Source organism: Mya arenaria, chromosome 5, assembly GCF_026914265.1.
Source record: "Mya arenaria isolate MELC-2E11 chromosome 5, ASM2691426v1".
Lineage (NCBI taxonomy): Eukaryota > Metazoa > Mollusca > Bivalvia > Myida > Myidae > Mya > Mya arenaria.
Genome location: NC_069126.1, coordinates 64,981,283 through 65,003,476, shown reverse-complemented (window position 1 = coordinate 65,003,476; position 22,194 = coordinate 64,981,283). Strand labels below are relative to the sequence as shown.

The 22,194-nt window shown below is 34.2% G+C and overlaps 1 protein-coding gene and 1 pseudogene across 2 annotated transcripts; both read right to left on the bottom strand.

Annotated features, from left to right (window-relative positions):
- Positions 1-2,778: 2,778 nt before the first annotated feature.
- Positions 2,779-5,681, bottom strand: LOC128235885 (uncharacterized; annotated as a pseudogene).
- A 6,082-nt stretch (positions 5,682-11,763) lies between these two features.
- LOC128234104 (uncharacterized) lies at positions 11,764-21,386 on the bottom strand. Of its 2 annotated transcripts, none has more exons than XM_052948113.1 (4): positions 21,334-21,386; positions 14,150-14,304; positions 13,874-13,979; positions 11,764-13,287 (listed from the first exon to the last, which is right to left on the bottom strand). In XM_052948113.1, exons 1-4 carry the CDS (start codon positions 21,334-21,336, stop codon positions 12,976-12,978), a joined length of 576 nt encoding a protein of 191 aa, XP_052804073.1. In that variant the 5' UTR covers positions 21,337-21,386; the 3' UTR covers positions 11,764-12,975. The 2 variants fall into 2 exon arrangements, with proteins under 2 accessions (XP_052804073.1, XP_052804074.1); XM_052948114.1 differs by having other exon boundaries at positions 21,245-21,385.
- Positions 21,387-22,194: the final 808 nt, after the last annotated feature.

The window sequence follows — 22,194 nt, the reverse complement described above, 5'->3', positions numbered from 1 at the left end:
AAAGTGAAACTTCCTGCTTGAATAGTTTTTATAAAACATCCAAGTATTTGTTTATTGTTTATGTAGTTTTTAAGCACTGTATGGGCGAAAGTAGGGAAATTATATGGTTAACTTGACTTTTATTACGGGAAAAGATATGAACTATAATTGATTTTGATTGATAATATGATTTAATGTTTTGACTTTTTCAAGCAAAAGGAATAAGATATTCACGACGCTTTTAATATTGATTGTTTTCATTTTGACATTCAAATGATTTTGACCTTCAATTTTGGAATGTTTATTTTTGTCTTTCAAAATGAATCACATTATAAAACATCTACTATCTGTTCATATGTGAATATAAGATATATATTTTACATTTAAACAGTGAAACACTTTTACCTTTTGAATACAGCTCTTCTATGAAGAGAGATTGCCTTCGATAGCATTCTTTCGAAAACCCTAGTTTCCTAGTTGCTTGCATAAAATATTAAAAACCATTCATTGAAAGGTAACTGATCCATGGACAAAAATAGATAATTTTATAAAATGCCAATTTCTGTAGACCCTTTTGTTAGCAAACATAACTTAATAAACCAAAAGATGAAGAACATATACAGAAAATATGAGTTGTTTGCTTTTCGTTTGTTATTTTAACATTGCAATGACCTTTGATACTAGCTCAATTATGCATAAGACTCATTTATGATAATTACAATTTTGCAACAACGTTTGGTATCGTGTAATGCTATGAATCGTTAGCTTATCAAAAAGGTTTGAAGCATTGTCAAAATATTACTATCAAATGAAAAGGGTGTAGGAAACTCAAATGTTTTGGGTATTTTTCATATTCTGGCCTTGAATAGATCATTACGTTGACCTTGAAGTAATCAATGCAGTATGGAAATTGAAAGTACGTAATGAGAGAAGAAGTATTCATATGAATATTCATCTATTTCTAATAAAAGAAAATAACCATATTCAAACATAATATTTGGAGTAAATCTACATTTTATGTATAATATTTTTCTCGATCCGCGCCACGCGTTGAAAATTTCTGCCATCTCTTGCATACACTAGTGTGCTTCATAACATTAGTTGTCTCATGCACCTTAAATAATAATTTGTTGCCCCTATTGCCACTCTATTATCATTTCTAGTCGTTGTAAATGATTTTTATAAACATGAGATAAAAAAAAAGCTTTTTATTGCTAAGAAATGTTTTTCATAATTCTTTTTAACAAAAGAATGTTGACAATACGTTTACATATTGGGCATATAAACAAACAGTTTTTATAGAAAAATTACAGAGGTGGACAGTTTTTTTGGTAGATTACACTGCCGAACATACTTAGATAAGGGAGAAACGGTTGCCATACATCCAAAAAGCTAATTCTGTAGAAAATATATTTGAATTTTATACGTTCCGTTTTTTGTAAGATTTGAACAGGTAAATACTAAAAATATTTTATCTTGCAATAAAAATAGCAAAAAAACAATAGATTTTTTTATCTTATTCAAATTGTAATTTATTATGAGGTGCACTATTATTGTATAAAATAACAATAATGATAACAATAATAGATTTACTATTATTATTTACTATTTAATGTATTCATGTTTTACATTTTGTACACAAATTCGCACGTAGTGTGTCGTCACGCGCTGCACATTGCGAATGCGTGTGAACCTAATTTGCATATCTATGAATAGATACAAGGTTTTCCTAAAATGACTTATACAAAAGATGCTCATTGTGTCTACATATCAGAAATGAATCAAAATATCATTGATATTCAGTGTCTTCCTGATTTCGAGAACGAACTGACTGTTATTGTTTACATTAGCGACGCTTCATTTTTCTAGTATTGTACGGAATAATATTTTAGAATCATGAGGCTGCCTACGGGGTATTTATGTTAATTGATAGTCAATTAGTAAATAGAAATAATAGGGACATTGCGGGTGTTTTGATAGATATGTAATTTTAATAAAAACAGTATTTTTTTAATCATTTCTATTATTATTACAATTATTGTTATGATTATTCTTATGAGTATACTATGAGTTTCCACAAAAATGTACCCTTTATACCAATTTTATCATTAATTTTTGATCATTAATTTCAGTGTTTAGACAACATGCCTAAACAATACTCTGATAACGATTTGAAGCATGCAATTGCCAGCGTCCGTCGGGGGCACTTACGTATGTCAAAAGCAGCAAAGTAATTCTGTATACCAAGGACAACAGTACATAACCATGGAAAGAATCCTGACCTCCGCACTAAAAATGACCTCCAAAGCAGCTGTCTGAGGAAGATACTCAGGCATTCGTCAACTTTTCTCTGTTTCGCGCAGCCCAACGTCTACCTTTATCTAGAACAAGAGCCCACTGTTTTATTCTAGACATTGCCAAGAGATCTGTTGACCTTAATGCCTAAGATATTGGCATGGTCCTAGTGACGAGTGGTTCAGAGAACTGGAAGCCAAATCAAGCCATCCGTTTTCGAACAGCACGGAATGGGGACTACCATTTCCAATAAGACAGTCATTGATGAATTCTTCCTGTTTCGGGCTGCATAACTTGAAGAACATTGAGTAACCGCAAAGCCAGCACATGTACATTATGTAAAACGCGAAGAAAAAATACCGCACCAAGTTATTGAAGAACTGACTATTACACCTGCTAAAATATGATACAATAATAAACCATTTTGTCAGTTGTCAGTACATATAATATAAAAAAATACCTTAAAATATTGTAAATGTGTGGCTTTATTTTGACAAATCAGTGTCATATAATCACATATATATTGTATTTACCAGTCTCTTCAAGAGATGCATCAGAAGTGAGCCTTTGGTTGTTTTGCCTTATTCTCCTGTTAAGGTCAGTGCGCTCATCAATCTCGGAGAACAGCTCATCATACCTTGCAAACTCAGTTTCACTGTTGACTTAATTGCCAGCACACTCTCGGTACACAGCAACCAAGGAAGAGAGGGAATCAATAGTGTTTCTGACATGCACAGGCAAGGAGGTGAAATTTACATTCTCTTTTTTCAAGTACAATGACAGCATGTTGACTGGCTTCAGAATGTCGCACAGAAGAAGAACTGTAGGTACAATATTCTTGTCAGTTACATTTTGTCTGATGCCTTGAATCTCGGGTTCTCTTTTCTCAGCGTATACTGCATCAAGTGTGTCAGGAATACAGACGTACCTGAGAGGCAAGACAAGATTAAAAAAGTAGTCCATCCACTGAATGGGGCATTTAAAATTCTAATTCACCAAATACTTTGCCACAGTCTTGTTAATCAAATATTTCTATACCACTTAAGACCGAAACAAAAAAGAGTCTGCCAACTTTGAAACAGTGATTCAGTCCTAATACATTGAAATCAATCTAGCGGATGCCTGTAGATGTGACAGCCATAGTGTTGCTGCAGCCCTGGTAATGATGAGCGGGTCTTTGCCATACACAGTCCGTCTGTGGGGAGAACTCAAACAGTGACTACAACGACGGAAGTGTTGCGTCGACATCCTGCATGAGCGGGAATCTCTTGATCAGATGGGCTTGACAAAGTGCAAGACGATGGTTTCGGCAATTTATGTATACCGAAAATGGACTCGCATGCCTAACCATTCGCTGTACACCTGAAAAATATATATAAGTATTTCAGACTGACCGGGCAGTAAAAATACGCTTGTCATTAACCTTTGAGGTTAATTAATAATGCCTAATCAAAACTGTTAATATGTTAATTGAAAAAAATATAAGCAGATTGCAATAATATATTATCAATACCTTTTTTCACGCCATACATTGTATTACATCTAGCAAATCCAGTGAATCTAATGTTTGTAATATCAATTTTCTTCCCCAGCAGGAAAACTTCAATGGTCTACACTCTGCAGTCCCCTTTGTCAGCTGCACAAACCCAATGAAGAATGTTTCAACATTCTGATCATCAGTATACCCACATCACATCATGACGCTCATCTGGCTACGATGACTTATGTTGACAAATACGTTTCGAGGTCTGTCACACTCAAATTGGCTACGAATCGAATGAACATTTCAGCATTTTCAGTGACAGCCCATTTCTGTTTAATTATAAAGACCAAACATTTAAATATTTTTAGTGCTGATCTATTGCATGCTTTTTGACTGGCATCTTCATGTTAAGCTGCCAGTAGACATTTGTGCTGGACTTTTTGCTAAGGCAAACCTTTGTACGGAAAACTTGTGGTACTTGCTGCTTTGGTGGAACACCAGTTTTCTGGTCGGATGTCAACTGTACACCTTTTTTACAAATGCTTTGTCTTGGACAGATAAAGTTCCAAAGAGTTCGCAGTTTTTACACATATAGCCATTCTTAATAGTTGAGTAGTACAACCACTGGTAATGTTTCTCATACTTAATGGGAGCAAATCTTCTCTGGTCGGGAACAATGGTAACTTGTGCATGACTGGACTCAGAGGGGCTCTATCCCTGATCTAAGGGCTCAACTTCATGATCAAGTGTTTATTTATGCGAAAAACTACAGATACAAGCTCAGTAGCAAAACGTTTAAACATAAACCCGGTTTAATGGCACTGGGTAAACGCCAAAGACATAGAACATAAAAACAAAAACTAAAAACAAGGAACATGGAAGAACAGCACAAAACTCCACAAACAGCACAGTGCATACATAATATATATATATATATATATATATATATATATATATATATATATAAATATAATATATATATAAACTAGGTATGTTTATCAAGGATTATTAGGAACCGCCTTGGAACGATCAGTAAAATGTACATTTACCGGGGGTTTAATTTTTAACCTTGAAAGGCGAGCTATATCTGATAGTTGTCTTTAAATGACTCTATTGTATCTGTAAGAAATTTAAGCACTAATGCTCTGGCTTAGTTCCTTCGTTAACAGGTGATTTGGGTATCCAGTCGTTGAGTACAATTTATTTATAAGATAATATGGTATTATTGCTCTTTCATTCATGGTATAAAAGTTGATGCGTGCTCTGATGTGGCTTGTATATACATATTAATTTTGATAAATGAAGTGAAAAGTGTTAGTTTATGGCCATGCTAACTGGTTCATGGATTTTCTGCAATGGCTGCCGCTATGTTGTTTGAAATAAAAAGCAATGGTTTTCTTTAAATTTAGTTGTAACTTGTTAAAACTAATTTAATATAATGAAGTTGTTTGTAATAAAAGTATTCATTGATTATAAAAACAAAATTGATAAAGTATCTCTATAAAATTATTGAATTCGAAATTTGTAAACGCAACTCTTAAAGTAAGTAAGTATTTAATCCTTTAGGAAAGCATGAATAAAAAGTGTAAGATAAATTATGTTTTAGTGCCAAGGGATGTTATTGTTTGGGTTAATGTTGTCATACATAAAAATGTATTGAAAATAAATAAGAACAGAATCACTTCATCAGAACATGTATGCATTTAATGCGTAAAAATTATACAACTGCTTTAAAATTAGAAATACCTTTTTTATCATAAAATGTCCGTGTGCCTTCTTTGTAACCTGCCTGCAGTAAATTCACATCATACAAATCATCATCTCCATCATATTGAACTTTATATACAGCATTCACGGCACCATCATCGCCCTTCACGACAGACAACACGGTTTGCCTGTACCAGAGGCTGGATCCTCCGGCCATTAAACTTCACCTTTCTTTGTCTTATCCTGTATTTATTTTATTATCCTTTTTATTAGAAAACATAATTATAGCACAATATTGTTTCGAAACAAATACAAAGACTCATTAATTATTAAACATGAGCGATCAGATATGCATTAACCTGAGGCCAGCATTTTTTTCTGTGGTTTACAGGAGCGCCGATCCTATTTTTTGCTAAAGCCAAATAAAAGTAAAAGATCTCTCGTTATCTTTTATTTTTATTCTGGCCGCCAACTGTCATATTTTCGTGTGTTCGAAAAAAGACTGATGAAGATTCGAAGACGATTTGTCAAATTCTATAGCCAATCCGAATCATGGTAATTACGTCGTCCTAGACCTTTATAAAAAGATTGCGACATGTGATGTTCGCAACAATACATGTGATATTAAATATTTTAATTGATTCTAATTGACGTAAACACTTGAAATCACAAAATCATTGAAACGCAAAAAAGACATTGATAGGAAAAGAAATATTAACGTTATCAGTTCGTGAAGTTATGGAAGAATTTAATGCTTAGCTGCAAGAGGACGTTAAAATAAAGAAAGTCCTTGCCGAGAAGCTTACAGACGGTTGGTGGATGGAGTTTTCAAAGATGTTTTTCATCTGAGAGGGACAAGACGTTCGAACACATCATTGTTGAAAGTGTGACCCTTATAAGTTCAAGCTTGAGGCACAGTAATGTTTAAAGTGGTCTTAACAATGCTTTTAGTTCAGCTGAACAAAACAACAACAATTAAGCATTTAGAGCAATTAAAACATATATTTCAATAAGGTACTCATTGCCGGAAAAAATACCTAACTGAAATGATTATGGACAATAATTCGGCACTTACAGTATTTTTTTAAACCTGTCTAAATACTGTACTGATTTGCTAAAACTTTAGTTCTGTTTAAAATATTCTACAGAAACTTTTTGTGCCAAAAGGACAATATAGATTCCAGTTTTATTTTTCATTTATATTTTATGTGCATCTTTAAATGACCTAGGTCGGGCGTTCATTATGTGCCGGGAGTGTGGTAAACGTAGGTTTGTGTATGGCCCAGCAAAATTGACATCATCTGAGGCTCAGTCGGTCACCAGAGTTGAGGAAGAGCTTCTTTACATATACGGGGATCCGCTCTTCCATGCTTACAAGTACCAAATCATTGTCAAGCAAGCCTTGTCATGCAGTACTTAATAGAGGTATCTTATAATGCAGGTTGGACTTTCAACTTTTCTGGCCTGAAAATCATCTACTTGAATACAAGCCTCACTCAGCGCCAAATTTATTCTTATGAATTATAAAAAAATGATTGTTGCCAAAGCATCTTATTATGGCAGCCTGGTCATTCAATATGACTGTAAACTTAGTTTACTCTATAAGTGCTTTGTTCGAGCCTGTATAACGAACCAAGTTACTGAAGGCTACAAATGAAAATGTCTGCTTTTTCAGGGCAAACAATGATTTTTGACGATATCTGCTTCTACTGTGGGGACATTGATGTTCTTGACACTGATGAAGTGCGAGATTTAAAGAAACACTTTAACATGTTTTGTCCGATAAGCTCAACATGCAGGGAAACAAAACCTATCAAGACCAGAGGTGCTAAGAAAACAATAAAAGACTGCAGAAAATTACAATTCATATCACCACAAAAAATGTTTTGTAGTCTGAATACAGACAATGAAAACTGATGTGTGTATAGGTGCAACAATTAATTTTACTCAAAGCAGTGACATTGTTAAGTTTGTGTTATAGAATGTATTTTATTTTTATTTCTAATAGTGACATTTTGTTTTTATGTTTGAAAGTTGTTTTCTAATTATATTGTCATGTTTTAAATGCCTTAATGTGTTCTAGTTTTAATAGAAACATTATTATGTCCTGATTTAAATGCCTTAATGTTTTCTAGTTTTAATGTCATGTTTAGAAAACTGTAATATTTTCTTGTTCTAATAGAGACATTATATACTTGTGTATGGAAAGCTGCAATATGATGATCATCAATGTGAAATAAATTTGTTTGGTTCTTGTAGTAGTAATTTGCTTGAGGCTCTGAATTATGTATTTTAATAAGTGTCACAAGCACAAGTGTAAAGAAATACATTAATTATTATCGAGTGGTGCGTATAAACTTGAATGTTTTAATTGGAAACAATAAGAATAGATATATTTACTAATAAACATTTAAAACACGCGCAAACTGTGACATTCATTATCGGTATAGTGAATTACAAAGAGACATGTAAAACAGAGCACATGATATGAAAACAACAGACTTATCCAACAAATAATTTTCATTTATGAAAAATAAAATATGTAGATGCATTTGTTTTACATATTTAAATATAAAAAAGAGCATAAAACGACTTAAATCACCTTATTTTCAGTTCAGAATAGTGTAATTTCAGTTCGAAGGTATAATCAAGGTGCAAAAAGACAATATACAACAGTTGTAATAAATAAATAAAAATATGTTCTATCCTAACTCATATTTTTTTGGTCGACTGGCGAAAATTTTGACTTTTATTTTATTCCCATCACCCCGACTTATTTCTTTTGGAAAGTGTCCCGTAAACCAAATAATAAAAAAAATTGTTGGCCTTATTTAATCTTTACTCGTATAGGGTTTACTCGCCTACCAACAAAATCACACCATTTCAATTCTTGGATATTAAGCATTCCTTGAACTTGAAAATTCTATTTTTGATTTTGTGATCTCATTAATGGAATGTAAACAAAACGAGTATTCTCATTTTGATGCATGATATCGTCTTGATTTCTGTTGTTCCCTTACGCCCACTTTTAACCAACGACAATTCTATCACATCATGCTGACTCATATGAATTTTATCTATTATTAATCACGCCAGTTCTATTTATTTCACAACATCCTTGGATTATTTTTTCAAATTATTTTGTAATATTCTTGCGTTTTCCTCTTTGCTCAAGCCTCTTAAAGTGAACATATTCCCTTTGAAATTGAAGTAAAGCATCCTTGTTAATATATAAGGCCACGTTTTTTTTGATTTTTCGGTTTACAAGACCGGCGACCCTAAATTTTGACAAAACTGAAAAAAAATAAAAATGATTTTTGTGATTTTTTTTGCCGATCCGACGTGCTGCGAGTTAAAAAAATTAAATTCGGGTACGAAATAGAGTTGGTACGAAACGTATCGCGGCGTCATGTCGAATATATTCTTCCACGCTAAGTTCGAAATGAACAACAAAATACTATGCCAAAAGTTTATTAAAAGTAAAACAACGGCACAAGAAGATATTGGAACTGTAATATCACAGTACCTTCCCACAGAAAATGTTCTGGTAGGTAAACTTGTCGCATTTCATTTCTGTCATATATTTTCGCGACCCGAATTTCAACTTTTTTCATCAACATATTTTTCTGCAAACCTTTGTTTCTGTAGATGTATAACCTATTTTAATAATGTGAATCGAGCATTAGTATTTTCCATACGGATTTCCTGACCTGTGATATTACCTTTACTTTTCAAAATCAAAGCACTGAGGGGGGGGGGGGCAGTCACAATTGTCTGAATTATTTGTTTATATTAAAGAAATTATGGAGATATGACAAGCGACAGTGACTTATTATCATAGACCTATTAGAAAACAGTGCTTGTTTTTAAAAGTAGTGTGTGTCATAATGATTTTATGACCATATTAAATCTGACTTATTGTTGTTGGTGCAGTATTATAAATAAGGATTTTGAAACCATTCCGAATGCTCATATAGTATATATTAATAGAAAATGACCCAAGTACCACATTGACCTGACTTCGTGTTTAAATTTAATTTTTCATAGGCCCGAACCAAAACCACAAACCAACGGCAGTAAACTTTTGCTTATTTGGAAGACTACTTGGGAATCATATAAATGCTTCAAGGTTTAGAGTTTTATATCTCCGTTCAATATGTTTCAAAGGAGATTATTCCTATCTATTTATATTTATACACAGATTAAGAGTATTGCTGCATCTGTGTCTGCCGACTCATCCCAGACGTTAATGGAGTCATCCACACCGATCCAGGTTCTAATAGATTTTGGGATGCGTTGATGAACATCTGTGATTTTGACAGTGAATATGTAATTTGATACTATAAAGTATAAAAATGTATAAAAATAATTTGAACAGGGTACTTATAATTCTACAGTTTAATACCAAATAGCATTAAATTGCATGTTTGGTGTCAAAATTGTACAAAGAAATACAGTACAAATAAAAATTATTTGTCTTCCAGCTGTGACCAAGAAGTTCCAGAAGATCTGTTTCTTCTGCGGAGACACAGACATATTAGGGGCCGAGGATGAACCGATATTGTCATTGCTCAAACAGTACAGCATTGTGAGGCCGATCTGCCAGGGATGTTTGGAGCAAGGGAAAAAACCTGCGACAAGAACAGTTTGAAATTAAAAAACAACAACAGATAAACATTCTACACATGATGTTGGAAACTGAATTTTAATATATAAACTTGTGAATCGAGACACAGTGCTACTTACCTGTATCATATTGCAATAAAATGTGTTTTCTGTTTATATTCGTTTTCAAAACCCCTTAAATGATAAACACATGTAACAGCAAGCTTACAGTACTTGTTTAATTTTATTGAGTACCTTAAACATTACATTTATACAATGTTTATATATGTACATATATTATAAATGATCAAAATGTGAAAAAATCAGTTTTTCTAAAGATTCGAAAAGTGGTATGCTTAAGTCTTTAAAGTTTTTTTGTTTTTTTTCGACCTGCCGGTGAGTACTTTTTCAAAAATTTCTCGTAAACCAAAAAATAAAAAAAACGTGGCCTAACTGTTATAATTATTGATTGACATTCACATCATTTTACCAAAATTTGAACTCGTTAGTCCTTTCTTTCTGCATGCCCACAGCTATTATTTGATGATCCTCGAGTACACTGTTTTTGTTTTTTTTTGAAAACATTCATCACATTCTTATTAAGAAAAGACTGGCATTTCTTTTAATTTAATTGATGAAATGTCAGAGGATTCATTCAAACCATGTTCCCCATAGTCCATCTTTGTCCTGTTAACATGTTTAATAACAAATTAATAAATTATGTCAACGTTAACACATCATTTTATGTCGACCTAAATCGAACGTGGCATTAATTAATACTTGTTACGGGTTACAATTTTCAATTCTACTTTAATCTGATTCCTAAGTATAAGTTTCGTATATTGATCGTTGGCTCGTATATGTAAAAACGAACTGGCATTTTGTTTAAACAACAATAGGGCAATGATGGCCCTGGGACACCCACCTGTTAGTGACCTAGTGTTTGACCCCAGATGATCAATAGTCGAACTTGACCTAGAATTTATCAAAACAACCTTTCTGACAAATTTCCAGGATATTTGGACTGAAAATATTACCTCAAGAGTGCTAACAAGGCTTTCCCATATTTGGGTTCTGTGACCTAGTTGTTGACCCCAGATGACCCATATTCGATCTTGAGCTAGAAATCAACGAAATAACCTTTCTGACAAATTTCCAGAATATTTGAAATAAAAATGTTACCTCTGGAGTGTTAACAAGGTTTTTAATTATTTGGGCTCTGTGACCTAGTTTTTTTACCCCAGACGACCCATATTCGAATTTGAAATAGAAAAGATCGAAACAACCTTTCAGAAAAAAATCCAGGATATTTAGGCTTAAAGTGTTACCAAGGTTTTTCCATATTTGGGCTTTTTGGACTAGTTGTTGACCCCAGAAAACCCATATTCAGACATGAGCTAGAAATCAACGAAACTACCTTTCTGACAAATTTCCAGGATATTTGGACTGAAAAAGTGGCCTCTAAAGTGTTGACCTTTTTGACCTTGTTGTTCATCCCAGATGACCCATATTCGAACTCGTCCGAATTATTACTGGTACAAACATCCTGACCAAGTTTCGTGACAATAGAGGCAAACATGTGACAAAAACTTAGTGTTGACAGATGACGGACATTCATCGATCCAAATAGCTCACCGTTGGCCTACGGATAACGTGAGCTAAAAACAGCACTCTCACTCCAAAATAAGATTAAATAAGATTAACCCAAATTTATTATATTGTTTTAAAGTTCATAAAAGGATGAATAAATGTCGAAAACAATGGTTCTTATGTAGGATATCGAGTTAAATTTGAAAGAAATTAGCATAAACCACGGTATTTCTACCTTATGAGACTATAGTTGACAACAGTATATCTTTTATCATTCACTTGCGCTTTCTGCTATTAAATACATGGTTACAATATTGTTATCAGTACAGGGGTGTAGAAATGGGCCGGAAGCCGGTAAAATAACCCAGTTACTTTAGCATCTTCACCCGGCTATTTATCCCGCATCATCAAAAATAAAATCTGTTATTTTTTGTCATGTTTTTATGTTTACATAAGTTTAAAACCCTGATTGATGGTATTGTTTATTTTAGTTTCCACGCGTTCGGACTACAATGCAGCATTAGCTCGATTCGTGACGTCATTAGTCGCATCCCCCTCTGGGATGTTTTCAAGTTCTAGGTTTGGGTTTCCCAGCGTTCCGAATACAATAACATTGGCTCGATACATGACCTCATTAGTCGCATCCCCCATGGGGATGTTTTGAAGTTTATGATTAGCGAAGCAATGGAGGGTGAAAAAAAAGAATATTTTTTTCCAGACACCAAAAAGCGTAGTAAGTTTGCAACATGAGCGTGTCTGGCCTTCTGTTTGTCCTATTACCATTTACGCAACATTCCTTTTTGTATACGCGTGTTATCCGGATGTTTAACAAAATGAAACAAGCTTGCGGTGATGTCACTGCTAAAAATAATCCATTATTTTGATGAATTTTACATGTACCTTTGATAAAACTCAGATCAGTGGGGTAGTTCTCAGATTCAGTATCATATTCAAGTACAGAAGTTTCCCTGTTTCCTTGTTACAAAATAAACATGCACCGGAACAGTTCAACACTAGAAATTTTGGTTAAAAAGGGCTTAAATTCAATCCCACAAGGGGCATTGGCCCCTTGACCCTAACTGGGGAAGGACACCCAGACTACCCCCCCCCCCCACACACACACCTACTTTTGGGATCTTCCCTGCTACTTCAAAACATTTCTACACCTCTGTCAGTAATTCATATTTTCATTTAATGCATTATTTAGAAAGTAGATAAAGGTATATCAGTCAAAATTGATGTTTGGTATACATGTGTTTGTATTGATTTTAAATAAGAGTGTCACTTTAAAACGCATACATAATAATGAATTCGGACTAAAGAATAGTACAGCAGCAGTCGTTGCCGGTGTCCGATCTACGCTGCTGTCCGGTGGCTGGTTGGTTGTACGTAATGGCCGGCCATTGCTGAGGTGCCGCTCCACCGGTCGCAATCCTCGCTAGGCGACCTGCGAACGCTTCCATCGGTGTTATCCAGTAGTTCAAAACCCATTGACGTTTGTATACCATGATTTTGGAGACTGCGCGCTGTTGTCCACCTATAAGGATACTGTTTGTCACCAACAGGTTGTGGCGGACCGCACTGATCTCGTAAAAGGCGTTCGGACTGTCCCCACACATGGCATCGTCCTAAAGTACACAACACATTTTATAACACGAATTACGCATTCCTTTAATCTGACTTTCCCCCTCTTTGATTTCACAGTAATTAACGTATACCTGGTATACACGATCGTCTACCAACAATTATTATGCAAAAAGCTACAGAAACATGCTCAGTAGCAAAAAGTTTAAACATAAACCCGGTTTAGTGGCAATGGGCAAACGCCAAAGACATTGAACACAAAATCAAAAACAGGAAACATAGAACAGTACAAAACTCTACAAACAGCACTGTGCATAAATACTATATATATATATATATAAATAATTGGTATGTTTATCAAGAATTGTTAGGTACCGCCTTGGAACTGTCAGTAAAATGTAAATTTACTGGGGGTTTAAACCAGTTTATGTGCACAAACCTCACTCTTATCCCAACAATCCTTAATTAAGATAAAACGCAAAAGGATAATCTTATCAAATAAATAAACCGAAAATCCTTTTATATGGACACATGCATAAATCCAAAGAAGAAAGTATACTTAAGGTGGAATTGAATGCTTCATATAGGCTCGTGTTTGATAATCATTAATACCATACACAAGGTACGTACCAGAATCATGACCTTGTCGTTAAGCTCGTCAGGTGAGAGGAGAAAGCAAAGAGACACAAGGGCGTCCGTCTCCGCCTCCGTCAACATGTTATATTGTTTATAGTTCCTAATAAGAAAAAAAAACGCCATCATCTTGGTCTTTATCAAATCCATTGCTATAAGACCAAGTTTAAATATGTATTATTCAAACTGATAACTCAGTATCGTCATTTACTCGATCAATCTTATCATCTTAATCACCGACTAAATACGTCTGGGTATTCTACGATGGCTTACCTTAACTTGGCTAGGTTTGCTGTAGCACTCATGTCGAGAATGACACAGACACAGTCGAGATAGTACATGAGGCGCGCTTTAGGGTCATCAGGGATTGTCACCGTCCCCCCAAACTTCTTCACGCCAACTTCAGTCCGTCCCATTAATGCTGCCATCTTTTAAAATTAGTATAAAAGATGTATTAAGTATTCCGATTAGGGGTTTTCACCGTGGTTGGAATGCTTTAAATGAAATTATTTGTCGGTTAAAGAGCAACACTATCTGCACACACCTATAAGCCTTTTACTATTTAAAACCTTAAACCAGGCTGACTACTGTGGATATTTAGATTAAAAGCTTTTTGAGTGACAGTATCATATGCTTAATAAATCAATAAATACACAATTTAGCATATTGATACAGTACCATTTTTCTTGGGCACCATATAACGCTGCACCATTTTAATATAAAAAACTGCATCATATATATATAAATTTGCTCTGTACCATATGTAAACTATCTGCACCATAGGCGATTTTTGCGCCATGCGCCATATGTTCAAAGATTCCGCACCATATATACACTTTAAAAAAATCGGTATTTTCTCGGTTACACTCGGAAGGATGGGCCGTATACTGGACTCAGCTTGTTCGTACAAATGTCCGTCTGTTTGTAGACCCGATCTTGTGCAAATCATATCACAAAAATCCATGGCAGCATTATAATAGAACTTAACAGATGTGTTTGGTATTAAGAAAAGTGACGCAATCCGTCGGCGACATCGTTCGTTCGGCCTAGTCCCTTTTGATGTAGTGTACATACAATTCCTTGCGCGCGCTTCAGATTTGGAATTCACAGGAATTAGATATAATAAAACGGATTTATAATGCATGTCGATGGCAGGGTATTGTTGTAGTATCTTTCACAGAGTATTGATTTTTAAAGTGACACTCTTATTTAAAAACAAGTTATACACGTGTATAACAAACATCAATTTTGACTGATAAACAACTTACTAAAAAATACATTTAGGGAAAATATTAACTAATGATAACAATATTGTAACCGTGAATTTTTCGACATTTATTTATCCCTTTTGGAAAATTAAAACAATTTTAATTGTGGTAAATCTTATTTGGGAGTTAGAGTGCATCTTTATGTTTTACGTTAAAGCAGAAATGGAGATTTTAAGCGTACTTAATCTACCAGAACCCTCGTCGCATCTAGAAAAAACGATCTTCTTCGATCATCTTTTTGTACTTAATCTTCATCTTTTTGTTATTTGAAGTCTGGAACAGTGATAGGTAACAACAATTCTTACTCATGGACACTCAAGAAATTGCGATCTGGACATTGAAAGATGTCCATTAATATGATGACATTAAATAGATGAATTTAATGAAACAAGGGACATAGGTTTATGACAACAATTATACCACATAATAGACTCACTTCGGTGAAATTATTTTCCCTTACTTCTTGATGGAATAGTAATTGAACGTTGGACATTAAATCTTGACACTGACATTAGGCAGATCGCAATAGTTAAAACTCTTGGTCCAACTCCTGAGTTATCTCGCCTTCTACATTGAGCTTCTTAATAAGATGTTTGTTCGAACCAGAATTAGAAAACTTCTGGCACAGGACTTCTAACTTGTCGTCTCTATCAAAGTTATGTGCTCTTGATAATTGATTTGTGTAAAAAATATATAATGTCTTATTCTTTGATTACGTAGTGGAATTAAATCTATTTGGTCGATTGGCAGATGACAATGTTAAAGATAACTCTCATTGTCATTGTTGCAAAACTCCCAAGTCGCTTGGACTCATTTCTGTGAAGTTATTCCACTTCTTGATTTTAATCAAATATTGAACATTTGCTAATTTCACTCTTAAATGACATAAGCTGTATTCACTCTTTAGATAAAAGTTGTTCGGAATGCTTCCGGGGATACATTAGTGTTCCATTGCGGTGCTTCGAAAACAAAGTCTTGTTCTGATTGTTTAACCAGTTTGTGTCAGGTGCAGAACTCAAAACAAAAAATTGAATTAAACATTGATAACAGATAGATGGCATTACGAAGTTGTGAACCTTGGCAGCAGTATCTTACGTTTACGTTTAAAGTTAACTCCCCATAATGGTTTTCATGGCAAAATATGTCAAGGGAATAGTTAAAAAACTATTGAAAGGAAAACATCCTACTTTGAAAATGAAAAGATGACAATGCGAGGTTGTGAAGGTGGTGTTGATGCTGATAATAACGATTATGATGTTGCTTCTGCTATTGCTGCTGTTGCTGCCTCTGTGGTTGCGCGTTCCATCTCGTCTTGTCAAATTATCCCAAATCAAACCCCAAATGTTTAAGTTTCATATTTAGCATAATGAATCGTTTTGCATCTGGTGCATTGCACATAAAGGTTCAAATATGATGCATAGTTTTTATATATGGCACACAGCTGACCTTTTATCAAATATTTCACATATTGTGCAGTTTTTACGACATTCAAATGATTCAGCGTTTAACATATGGCGCCGATTGTTTTATATGGTACCGTTGCACACAACGGCTTAAGTTATAAATGGAAATAATTTTTGTCCAAAACAATGTTTACCGTCTAACATAACATCATCTATATTAAACTTCCTGTACAGCTCGCTTCATGTAAAATACATCGTTACATAATTGACATGTGATGACTAAAGCGACGTACATGATTTTAAGCCCAATGCAAAATTCAAAACTTCCTGATACGTGATTAAATGTTTGTTTTTAATTTTCAAACTTGAATCTTCGATTATCGATAACCTTTTCCATATACCTTGACGTTTATTTCAATAGTGTTAACACAAACTTCATTCAATCTTATATGATTATAAAATCGCTTTTTATCACGAACGAGGAAGTGATTTTGTTTTCTTCACTGAAAAATATTTAGTAAAAATGAATGTGAAATTATTTATGGTCTTACTGCAAAATCTGTTTTTTTCTGCTGCTGTCTTTAATCACGTATACATATTTTTCGTGAAACATGACGTCAATAATTTATTTGCCACAAAAAGAGGTTTTCCTAAATTGTGTGTCACAATGTAACATTATCAATGGTCGAAACACGCAAGCACGATATATCAGAAACTTATAGGTATTAAACATAGGTATACATTATACCGGAAGTGTAAACCTTTGATATCAGGTGTGTTAAGTTTGCGGGACTACATGTATAATTTTGCTGTTCATCGGAAAAGCTCGGACAATTCCGTCTTCATTATCAAGGATACAGACCATTAAATTTATTTTTAAATATTCCATATATAACTCCTTGTAACCAACACGTTTCTTGTAAGTAAAATAAGATTGATTAAATGTATCAAATTTGTAATCGATAAAGTAACGTTATCCCGCACAGAAGAACAAATAATGCGAGGAAATCGAAAACAATACAAACACATGGCATAGGAACAGCATGATTTATTAATCACAAACCATTGAGCTTCTATACCTACAAAGATAAAAAAAAATAGGCAACAGACTGATAAATAATATTAATCATGTGTATCCGGTCTGAATAGAGAACATCCGACAAGAGGGCACGTGCATAACACGGTTACGAGGCTTTCCTAATTACTAAGCACGCAGCGTGCCCAAGGGTTGGATTTTTCGAACCTAACCGGAAACACATGATAAATGTTTTTTTTTCTTGCATACCTAAAAGTAACAATATGTGGAAACAAGAGGGCCATAATGGCCCTAAATCGCTCACCTGAGTAAAAGAGTTTAACCTTTGTTATCAATATAGCTTTTGTTTCAAAGAATATTGAACAAGAGCTGTCACAGTATGTGACGAATGCCCCCGAATGTGACATTGACCTATGAACAAGTACATGAAAAGTTGATCTTGCCTTTACGTGTCAAATACATATGGCAAGTTATTTTAAATTGCCCCTGAACATAAAAAATACCACCCATACTTGACAGCCTACACTCTTATGTCCTCATATTCAGCATACCATTATGATTAAACACTTAGTGTATCTTTCACCTAAGAGGTAGGGGCATGGGTCTTAAACACGACATGTTGTCTTGGTATGTCGAATACATGTGGCAAGCCATTTTAAAATCTGTCCATACAAGAGAAAGTTACAGCCCGGACATGACAACTTATACTCTATGTTCTTATATGCAGCATTCCATTGTGAATAAACACTAAGTGTAACCTTGACCTTAGGGACACGGGTATTGCACACGACACGTCGTCTTGGTATGTCAAACACATGTGGCAAGTTATATTAATATCTGTCCATACAAGAGAAAGTTACAGTCGGACACGAGTTATTGAGCCAGACACACGGAGGGACGGACGGACGGACAGACAGACAGACAGACAGACAGACAGACGGACAGACAGACGGACGGACGGACGGACAGTGCGATTTTAATATGCCCACCTTCGGGGGCATTAAAACATACTGGTCAAACATGTTGCCTGGATAATCACTGACAGGACTTGTCAAATATGCCTGCAAACTGACAGGACTTGTCACAGTTTCTTGCACACTGACAGGATTTGGTTATTGACTGCACACTGACAGGATTTTGTTCAGTTGCCTGCACACTGACAGGACTCGATGATTGACTGCACACTGACATAATTTGATTCTCACCTGCACACTGACATGACTTTGTTCAGTTGCCTGCGCACCACACCGACAATGATAATCAAGACTTGATAATTGACTGCACACTGACAGCACTTGGTACAGATACCTGCACACTGACAGGACTTTTTTCAGTTGCATGCACACTGACAGGACTTTTTTCAATTGCCTGCACAGTAACAGGACTTTGTTCAATTGCCTGCACACTGACAAAACTAAGTTAAATTGCGTGCACACTGAGAGAACTTTTAGAATAGATACACAAACAAAAAACAGTGCACCATCCAATAAAATCAATAAACTGCCTTATGCTCTATAAGTCAAACTTCAGATCATATTCAACACCTTTAAATTAAAATATCATAATTGCTCATCTAGGATATCACATTCTTTCTAATATTAATATTATTTTTTTCTTTATATAAATAAGTGAAAAACACTACCTACACAGAAGATAAGATTAAAGCATCTGCATGAACACTAATCTACATGAAGTTCAATGAAAAAGTCTGATAATTAAATTTATTATTAAGTAAAAATGAGATTTCTTCTAAAAAATAAAATGTATAATAATTATTTGAATCTATGAACCTAAAAAAAAGAACAATAATTACCTCAGAAGTGACTGTGTTGAAGACATAATAAAATTTGAAATCTTGTTACTAAAAATAGAAAGTAGTGGAATCTCCAACAAAAAGGGAGAGCATATAGCAAGACTTGCTACCCTTGCTTCAAGAGTAAACTTTACATTACTATCAGATTTTAACAAAATGTATTTATAATGAACTTGTAACTCACGGGGTGAGGCCAATTTTTCTCCAGGGGCATAATTTGAATAAACATGGTAGATAACCAATCGACAATGTTACACACCAAATATTTAAGCACTAGTCTTCATAGTATTTGCCAAAAAAGTTTTGTAATCTTTCCTTTAGGTTGCAATGGCAACCAGATTTCTGCCATGGAATTCATTTCTTTGAACAATTTTGAAAAAGTACAATTAAGGATCATTCCTATGAAGTTTCATCAAAATTATCCAAGTGGTTAAGGAGAAGAAGATGATTATAACCAATTGTTGACATTTTCCTTTAGATTGCCTTGGCAACCAGAGTTCCGCATGGAATTAATTTTTTTGAACATTTCGAAAAGGCACCAACCAAGGATCTTTCCTACGAAGTTTCATCAAAATTGGCCAAGCAGTTTAGGAGAAGATGATACTAACCAATTGTTGACGCGGAACGACGGACGACAGACGCCGGACATCGGCCGATCACAACTCACCTTGAGCACTTTGTGCTCAGGTGAGCTAATAAGTACGTATTTTCAAACATTTCACTTGAAGGCGCGTGCTTAGTGCCTGTAAAAATCAATCGCGTGGTGACGATTTTTTTTTAAGACTTGCATACGTAAATATTTAATTTCGCTTAATTGAAATGAACTTTTCAAAATAATAATAAGGGGCGCGTTGTAGCGCGTGACTTATCTGGCATGAGACGTGCCAGATTGGATTTTCCAGCATCAGGAAATTTACGGAAAATGCCTAACTGGTGTGCATGAAATTGAATATCCATGCGTTGATTCAATGCCGTGTGGTCCAGCAAAGAGAAGAAAAAGCAACAATTACACCGAGTAGCCACTTCCGAATTGGTATAACTATCATTGACATTTTTGGTTCAACCTAATGAAATAGCAAATACTGTAAATGTATTTAAGAGGTCTTACTGTCCAATCATATTTTCAGACATGCAATCATTGATTAATAGTGACATTTTATTGTTGTTTGTGTATGTTCTTAAACGATATTATTTTTATGATAATTTATGGACAAAACCGCACACTATTACAATGTTCTAGCATGATAATACATGTGTATATGTACTCTTTTTTGACTCTACAGTTTCTTATTTTACAAAAAAAAATGTTTCAGAAACTTTAAATATATTATTTATAGTTCGAAATCAACATTAATCAAATGAAAGGATTCTTGTTTTTAGGGGTAATATCTACTTTGCAGAGACGGTTGCCATATTAGGTATACACAGACTTTCTCTAACAAAACACTCTAACAAATTATCGATTTTGTTCACAATAAACACATTTTAACTGATTTATGGTTGTTTAAAATGCTGTTCATTTCGGTCCCTTCTATTTTGTATTTCAATACAATTATAAAATACCATTATTACAGGTGTTCTCAGAGACTGGCTCATTCATATTTTTCATGCGATTTAGATATGCTATGCAGCAAGAATCATCCGATACACATACGGGGTCAGTTTTACCATAATGCATTATAAACAATTAAGAAATTACTGATTTTGATGATTTTGTTAAAAAGAAAGGCAATGTTTCAACAGAAATATTTCTGTTTGGATTTTGTTCGAAAAAACAATTTCTAAACGATAACATTTAATTATTAATTAATTTAGTTATAGAAATCGATTTACATCTAATGTGTTTACCTTAATTATTTGCTGTCTTGTTCCAAATGAAATAATTATTTAAATGTTAAAGACAACGTTTAATATTTTGACTGTATGCATGGATTTACCATTAAAAACTCCCTTTACTTCCCACACCTTCCTCTTTCGGTTTAGTCTTTCCGCCTCAGTTAGTATCAATGAATCAAAGCCTGTCGACGGCATGCGTCATTAGGCATCAATCTTAACCACTCTTGCAAAATTTCAACTAGAAAAGCGAAATTAAAATAGATTAAATTAAGACAAATATTGAATACCAACCAATTTGAAGTCAGGTCTTTTTAAACGTTGATAACTGACCCATATAATCGCATACAATTCATTCGTATTTTAGATTTTAAGTTAATAAAATTTAGTGTACTTTTGACTTTAAGGGACTATACACCAGACTGGCACCAAACAAAGATTTTTTCTGTAACGAATCTCAGAACAATTATTTAACAAAGTGTTTTACTCTTTTATATCAAAATTGTAAAACAAATACCAAAATGTAAAAAAAAATAGAGTCGGATACCGGGTTCCTACCGGGGTCGCCAAAATTACAGTCCAGTGTTGTATCCACTGTGCTACGAAGACTAAACTCTGAACGGTTGTAATATTTTAGCTATATACCTAACTTGGTAATTTCACGTGATAACATCGACAAGCCAATCTTTTTTTATGGAAAAATACGAAAATACTGCGAAAATTAACTAATTGTAAACTATGTGGTACTTCAGTTAGTAAGTTTCAATGCATTGTACACATCGATACCAAGTTTATGTCAGTTTTCGACAATTTTCTTTTTTTTTTTCGCTATTTCATCATACGGAGTGCAGCCCCTTTAAGCTGATCATCCTATGTTTAGCTAAGTCATTAGACATAAAGCTACTAATACTAGTCAGATAAAAGACTATTGATACCGTTTAATTTTAATTACAAAAACCTGAACA

Excerpts from the sequence above, each read along its gene's own strand:
- LOC128234104 (XM_052948113.1), bottom strand. Across the intron at positions 13,980-14,149 it reads GCAAACCTAGCCAAGTTAAG|GAACTATAAACAATATAACA; the intron begins GTAAGCCATCGT and ends TTTTCTTATTAG. Across the intron at positions 13,288-13,873 it reads ACGACAAGGTCATGATTCTG|GACGATGCCATGTGTGGGGA; the intron begins GTACGTACCTTG and ends TGTGTACTTTAG.